At 41.3% G+C, this 8,246-nt stretch overlaps 1 protein-coding gene across 1 annotated transcript in view; it reads right to left on the minus strand.

The window, feature by feature from the left end:
- Nucleotides 1-8,246, minus strand: part of LOC103609084 (regulator of G-protein signaling 7) — a gene marked incomplete at its 3' end in the record, with an annotated part of 61,778 nt that overhangs the window by 9,592 nt on the left and 43,940 nt on the right. The window contains exon 4 of the mRNA XM_008593455.1: nucleotides 990-1,064. Coding sequence (XP_008591677.1) covers nucleotides 990-1,064 — 75 coding nt within the window. The remainder of the gene's footprint in view (nucleotides 1-989; nucleotides 1,065-8,246) is intronic.

The raw sequence follows: 8,246 nt of genomic DNA on the forward strand, positions 1-8,246 counted from the left end.
TCTATGTATCTAGGGATAGAAGATAAAGCAATACAAAATAAGACTACAAAAAAATGTTTAGTAGGCCGGCCCGAGGCCCACTCAGGAGGGTGCGGTGCTGATAACACCAAGACCATGGGTTCGGATCCTATATAGGGATGGCCGGTTTGCTCACTGGCTGAGCGTGGTGCTGACAACACCAAGCCAAGGGTTGAGATCCCCTTACCGGTCATCTTTAAAAAAAAAAAAAAAAAAAAAAATGTTTAGTGCCTACTGCAGGGACACAGGCTTTGGAAGATGCTACAGCTACATAAGGAAAAAGCAGCAGAAAAGAGGGCCTTGAACTTTGTGGAATGCTTTGATCCAGCAATGCCATCCTGCGGGCTGTGTGCTCTGAGTGATGCTACAGGCCAGAAGTTCTTACGTGCACCCGGGTTCTTATGAAATGAATAAAAACGCCTTCTATGTATACGTGTTTCTTTAAAAAATATGTTGATTCTATTGCTATGCATTTTCAAAGGGTAGTTTTTCTTTCCTTAGGTATTCTCTCACATAACAGACACTGAATGTATAGCCACCATCTTATGACCGTGTCACAAAATTGTGATGTTAAAAGGGGGTCCTCAGGCTCATTCTGTAATTAAACATCTTGTCAATGTCCCCTTTCCTAAGACTTTTCTCTAAACATGCTCTTCTCTCGTCAGTATCACTGTTTCTCAGGTCATCTCCACGTCCTTTCCCTGGTCTCCTGGGCTCTGTGATGGACAGGGGACGGTCTGCAGTGTCCTTCTTCCCCTCCCATCAGAGCCAGGCAGCGGACCCCTCAGCCGTGGGACCCCGGCATGCTTGAAAATCAAGGTGCAGCAATTTCAGGAAGAGACAAAGACTGATAGGAGACGAAGAAGAGCAGAAAGATACTCCACGAAATGGGAGAAAAGTGTTTTTATGGCTGGTGTCCTGTAAACACTGCAACTCATTACCAAGGTCAGCACGACAAACGTGGCCTTTACCTTCCGCGTTTTGTGTGGGTTCCTCATTCTGGACGATTTCTTAATGTCCACTTCAGTAGTATTTACACATCCAGGCTGGAATTAGAAAAACAGAGAGAGAAAGGAAGCTTTGGGGGAGAAGGTTCTGACCGGTGCATTCAGGAATGACTTGCTCTCCAGAGCCTGCACAAATGCCACGCTGACACTCGTCACCGGCAGCGCCTCCCAGATGGCCACAGCCAAGTCCATCAGCAGTGGAAGTAATAAAACACATCGTGCCCTTTAACTCATCACATTTAGAAGCCTTCAGATATTGCTCTCAAGTAACTCCCAGAGAACCAGGAAAAAGAAATACATGGGATTTGCATGTGAGAGTGGGTGCTGATATTTACAGCTGCCAGCCCAAAGGACCCAGCAAGGGTGTCTGTACAGACGTGAATGGGGTGACACCGCCTGCTGATGTCTGCACACAGCCTCCTGCAGGATGTGCCTTCTTTATATAAGATGACACAGTTATTAGGTGGCTGCTTGCTTTCCCCGAATTGGAAAACCAAAATGACATTCAGCTGAGCCAGCTCAAATCCCAGAGTCCTGTTACAGTGACTATGAAATCCAGTGCCTGGGAATATTTGTGTTCCATAGGGGGTGGTGCAGTGGAGTTATGGTTAAAATGAGGAAGATGAAGAAAGAAAATGGTAATCAATATATTATGCTCCTTCCCAGGACCTCCCAACATTCCTTTTCCTTTCCCGCAAGCAGGTGAATCCATTTACAACAGGGGTGTTGGGGGAAGAGTCTGGGCAGCCAGGGGCTGGCTTTCCGACAACCTCAGGAGCCTCGTAGTTTGCCAGAATTATTGTTCTGTTGCACAGAGACAAACAGCTGTAAGGAGGGAGAGAATGACTCAGGACACAGAGGAGAAAAGAAATACAAAAGCACGTGGGATCTTAGACCTCGAAAGGACCTTAGTGATCAGTTACCCTTTAGAAGTCATAGAAGCGCATGGGTGCATGAATTGTTTTTCCTTTACTTTCAAGTTTTTGGTACAGGACTAAGAGAGATCTCTGGTAAACAGCAAGTTGTATATCTCCGCTCAATTTTTCTATTCTCGTAGATTGCAAGAAAATTAAAGCGTCGGATGTCCTTGAAAGTGACGTGGGAGAAACTATAAATGTGGAAAAGTCTTTTATGGAGCTGGGGGATGGACAGAAAGGCAGTGCTGCTGGGATCACAGGAATCAACTGCCACTGGCAAGCCATGGGGATTAGCACCTTGTGTAATGAGGACATAGGACGTTTTCCTTAAAAAACCCTCTCCTGATAGCACAGGCATCGCCCCCAAACTCCACCATAATACTGTAGCGGATAAGGACGCAAATGAGGAAAACAGTTTTCTTGATTGTTTTTTCCTATGAAGGTTACATGTGAAACACACACACACATTGATTGCACTCTAAACATTAAATCAATTATAAAAGTGTGCTTTGCATATCTACTCAGGAGCAGAAATACCTTGCTTGGCAGTGATCAGGGTGGCCGTGCAGGAGCAGGGAAAAGCACCCACCTCGGGAGGACAGGAGGGGACTTGGTTACTAAGGGACACTGAGCAATTCACCCAAACTCTCCAGCATCAGCTTGCTCAGTATCCGATGTTCTGATTTAATTTTTCTGCGATCTGTCTAGACAGTAATGTTTTTAAAAAGACCTCCCATGATTTTTAATATGCAGACAGGGTTCACAACCATTGACCTAGATGTAACAGAGATGATGTTTTGAAAATATGAAAGCATCATGTTTTCATTTTCTATTCAGTTTCTATTTCCTTGCAGCCTTTTATCCCCAAGCCTGAGCCATTAGAGAAGAGAGGCACTGGAGTTCTTTAAAGTCCTAACAAACATCAAAAGGCACACATAGGAAGACAGGCCTTGGCTATTTTCTTCTACATGCTAAAGGGTGGGAACAATCAGGATTTGACATTCAAAAAGGAAGGGCCTGTCCCTTTATGACCTGGAGGAAAAGAGAGATAAAGGGCAGAGCTCAGCAGGTGCCTCATTTTTCTCCCTTGGGAAGAAACCCTAAGAAGGTGGGGTGGCAGAGAGTGACAGAAACACCCAGACAAGTATGAAGGCATCTGCGAGGCAGCCAGTCCCATGCCCTGGACTTCTGATCACATCCAACATAAATCTTTAATACCAGGTGGGTGTTAACAAGAAAGATGAGCCTAAGATGACACTTCCCGAGGCTCACATGCAGCAGGCGAGTCATCCAGAGTTTGATGCATTCCCAGTAACAAAGGACACAGAGGTTCCAAGAAGACTAGTAGGTGGACGGGAGCCTGAGGTTGTAACAGAGGCCACAGTGCACAGGGATTTTATTCTGAGAGCAAATGTCTAGAATGAAAAATCCGGCAGTGAGTTCCAGATGATGAGCATGTGCCTGGTGGAGCAGCCCCGGGAGCAGACTGCACCATCATGTCTAAAGCAGAGATCAAGGATCTGGAATATGTACCATGGATGCTTGGCCCTCATCCGCCACCGCATGAGACTGTATGACCCAAACCTCTATACCCCAAGCTGCTATCCAAAAGTAATCTTGGATCGTGGCAGGGAAAGGCTGAGGAAAACTGAAAGTGTGATCATTTATCCAAAAGCAACTGAGCTATCTAAACCAACAATTTAATTGCAGCAACACACAGAGCATGCACATGGAAAACTATCCTTCAAGTAGGTTTCTCAGAAAAATAGATCAATTGTAAAAAATGCGGAAATTGTATTTTCCTTACACATCTGAGGAGTCTGAAAAAATTGAAATCTAAAACTCCTTCTGTAATAAACTACGATTCTAAATCAATTTTATTTCATACCAGGTGGGCTAATTAGCAAATGACCTCCGAATCTATGTCAGCCACTGAAGGCACAAAGTAGAAAGATCCCCTGAGCCCCATAGGAATGTATCTGATTGACAGTCCCAAAGAGAATTACAATTTTCCTCCCCAAATTTTAAAATCATGGCCTTTTAAAATGTGATTAATGAACCATTTGCAGACAAAATTTCCACTTGAGCCGCTTATTAACACCACTAATCATCAAATTAAAACGAAAGCACTGATTTTAAAAGCAAACATTATTAGAGACTGAACCATAAGACATATTTTATAACCCCGCTCCCATCTTAGGAAAATAAAATCTGCCAGTTCAAAGTTTCTTGCTAATGGCTAAATGGTTAAACTAATAAACTGGGTCTGGGATGCTTGTTTCAGAGGACCACTAGCCTCCTGTAATTTCTAACGAGCCTCTTGGGACAGCTAGTGGTTAAACAAATAAGACCTATGATATTTAAGTTAACTAGGGTATTCTCGAATATTAAGAAAGCATAGATGCCCAAAATTGTTTAGTATACGTCTGAATAATTAAGGTCATGACCTAGTGCTGATAACCCCTGAATAACTGCTTTCTGAAGTTACGCACTGTGGTTAATGAAATATGGCAATACTTTTTAAAAAAAATTATTTTATTGATTCAGGAAGTATTTCTTTCTGCATAGAATCATCAGGTCTTGTGGTCTGAATAATTAAGGTCATGACCTAGTGCTGATAACCCCTGAATAACTGCTTTCTGAAGTTAGGCACTGTGGTTAATGAAATATGGCAATACTTTTTTAAAAAAATTATTTTATTGATTCAGGAAGTATTTCTTTCTGCATAGAATCATCAGGTCTTGTGATAAATAGTGAGATACAGAAAGGAAGCCATAATCTATACCTTGATAGCTTCCTAATACAAAGTACTATGAAGACAACAGACACAGGAATAATCACAACACGGTAGCACGCTGACATGGGGCTTCATGCAACAATAGAACATTCTAGACATCCATTCTCATGCACACTCTGTTGGTTCTCCACAACACGGCAGGTAAATATCTTTAAAATTTTATTTTCAAATGATGTTTTATCCCATAAGTCTATGATGTCCCTGATTATCAAAATAAAAAGGCAATTATCTCTTTGAAGCAAATATAATAGGCACCACTAGCTGGCACCAGATCCACAGGAACTGTAAGGAGTGAATCGGTTTCCTGCAGAAACTGAGCATATCTTCTTAGTAAGATATAAATAACAGCATTACCATGTAGGCACTCCATAAAAATATTTAAATATGTACTATTTGCTGAGTACAGTATTAAGTACATAGTATTGTTAGATTTAAGGAATAATAAAGTGCTATTTACATTGGCATAGAAGAGAAATAGGAGTTCTTTCCAGTGATTCGAAGGTGAATTTATTTTCAACAGAACTAAGCTGCATTGTAACGTTATGATGATATTAGTTATTAGAAAGTAGAATTTAAGATTATGGGGCCTATTCCTGAAGGAGCCAAAGGAGTATGTTATTGAGAAATACTACTGCATAGTGTTCGTGTAAGTGTCTTCAGGAGGGGCAAGACAGAAGCCGGAATTCTTGCCTTCATTATTGCTATTTTATTTAAGGGAATCTAAATACCATTTAGTTCCTTTCATGGCATGATGCATTTTTGTCAATTGTAGCAGACGGCATACTTGTGTTCAGGACAACCTGGGAAAACTTATAGCAACGAGCCCAGAAATTCAGTCACTGCAGCGGATACGTAATAGGGCAAACGTATCCTAAATGACATGTGGGTGGAGGCTTAAGACCAGAGTGGCAGAGAGAGCTGATAGTAAGAGAATACCCTGGCATTTTTTTTTTTTAAAATCTGATTCTGAGAAAATTAAGGTTACATATGTATATGTATATGTAATTATTGGTTCATCAGGATTAAATCAATAAAAAAGATTTACCTCTTTGTAACAGCACAGATTTTAAAAATCCAATGTGCGATGTATTGTACCTCAATGAAATGATCCCTGTTCTTACACAAAATGATTACGGATTTTAGTGTTCAATCTCAGGATGTTTCGTTTTTAAGATGCAATTCAAGCCTTTCTCTGTGTTCTTGGGTAGCTGCCAATGGATTCAGCCTCTGATCCTTTCAGCCTTCATGATCCATTCACTTGCTGAGTCCTACACACAAACTGAAGGAAGTCGTTTGAGGAAATTACCCTGGAACTTCTTCCATTCACCCTCCTGTATTGTACTCTTTGATTCCTGCTCAACCTCATTTGCTGACTACGAATTCTTGACTATGCAATCCTCCTTCAGTGCATGCTATGAATGAACTCTGCATGTCCAGGAGGCATAAGGAAAGCTACCGTAGCAGAGGGAGGGAACCACACCACGCCAGCTCGGAGCTGCGGAAAGTGGTTAGAATAGGTAGAAACTGTAGGCCATGGTAAGAACTTTGGATTAATTCTAAACATAAGGAGGGTTTTAAACAGGGGAGTGACTTCACATGATTTATTTTGTAAAACTTACTCAGGCCTTATAGCCTTCACAAAAATTAATTCAAAATGGTTCATAGACCTAAATGTAAGGTGCTAAACTATAAAGTTTCTAGAACATAGGAGAAAATCTACGAGTCTTTGGGTTTAGTGATGACTCTTGAGATACAACACCAAAGGTATGATCCATGAAAAAAATAATTGACAACTTGGATTTCATTAAAATTAAAAACTTCTGTTCCATGAAAGACAATGTCAAGAAAATGATAAGACAGGCCACAGACGAGATAAAAATAATTACAAAAGACATATCTGATAAAGAACTGCTACCCAAAATGTGTAAAGAGCTCTTAAAACTCAACAATAAGACACAATGCACAACTCATGAAAACATGGACAAAAGACCTGAACAGGCACCTCACCAAAGAAGATATACAGATGACAAAAAAGTTTATGAAAAGATGCTCAACATATGGGATGGCCCGTGGCTCACTCGGTAGAGTGCGGTGCTGATAACACCAAGGCCACGGGTTCGGATCCCATATAGGGATGGCCGGTTGGCTCACTGCCTGAGCGTGGTGCTGACAACACCAAGCCAAGGGTTGAGATCCCCTTACTGGTCATCTTTAAAAAAAAAAAAAAGATGCTCAACATATATGTTATTAGGAAAATGCAAATTAAAGCAACAAGATTCTACTACACACATACTAAAATGGCCAAAATCCAGAGCACTGACAGCACCAAGTGCTGACAAGAACCTGGAGCAACAAAGACTCTTGTTCGCTGTTGGTGGGAACACAAAGCAGTGCAGCCACTTTGGAAAAGAGTTTGGCAGTTTCTTGCAAAACTAAACATACTCTTAGCAAAAGATCAGCAATCACACTCCTTGGTATTTATGCAAATGAGCTGAAAACTTATGTTCACACCAAACCCTGTACATAAATGTTAATAATTGTCAAAACTTTAAAGCAACCAAGATGTCCTTCAGTAGATCAATGGATAATAAACTGTGGTACCTCCAGCCAATGGAATATTATTCAACATTACAAAGAAATGAGCTATTAAGCCACAAAAAGACATGAAGGAAACTTAAATGCATATTACTAAGTGAAAGAAGCCAACCTGAAAAATCTACATACTGAATGATTCAAACCATATGACATTCTGGAAAAAGGCAAACTATGGACACAGTAAAAATATCACTGGTGGCCAGGAGTTGGGGGAAGAGATGGATAAGCCAAGCACAGAGAATTTTTAGGGCAGTGGAACTATGTGGTACGATACTATAAGGGTGGATACATGCCATTATGCATTTGTCAATACCAATATTGCCTTGGGTTGAATGTCCCCCCAAAACTTAATCCCTACTATAACTGTTGAGGGTGGGAAATCCTATTATGGTAATTGAAAGGTGGGCCTTGAAGAGGTGATTCGATTGCAGGACCGTGCCCTAGTGAATGGATTAAACATGGTGGTCAGGGCCGTGGTTCTGAGGGCTTTAAAAAGAGAGTGAATGAGATTAGTCTCTTGCTCTCTCTGCTTCCACCATCTTACAGTGTGAAGGGTCACCGTCACCACCACCAGACGCGTTCCTTGGACTATGGGTTTCCCAGCCTCAGAAACTGTAAGCAGGAGGTTTCATTATCTTCATAAAATACCCAGTTCTGTATATTTTATTATAAGAAACAGAAACGGACTAATACAGCTATGGGCTTTAATTAATCATAATGTGTCAATGTTGGCTCACCAGTTGAAATAAATGTACCACTTTGGTGGGGGATGTTGGTCATGGGGGAGGCTGTGCACGTGTGGGGGCATGGGGATTGGGAAATCTCTGTGTGGTTTCTGCTCAGTTTTGCTGTTAACCTAAAACTGCTCTAAAAAATAAAGTCTATTAAAAAGAACTCACTCAGCTCACTCAG

The sequence above is a fragment of the Galeopterus variegatus genome, unplaced genomic scaffold (assembly GCF_000696425.1).
Source record: "Galeopterus variegatus unplaced genomic scaffold, G_variegatus-3.0.2 Scaffold9150, whole genome shotgun sequence".
NCBI classification, from domain to species: Eukaryota; Metazoa; Chordata; class Mammalia; order Dermoptera; family Cynocephalidae; genus Galeopterus; species Galeopterus variegatus.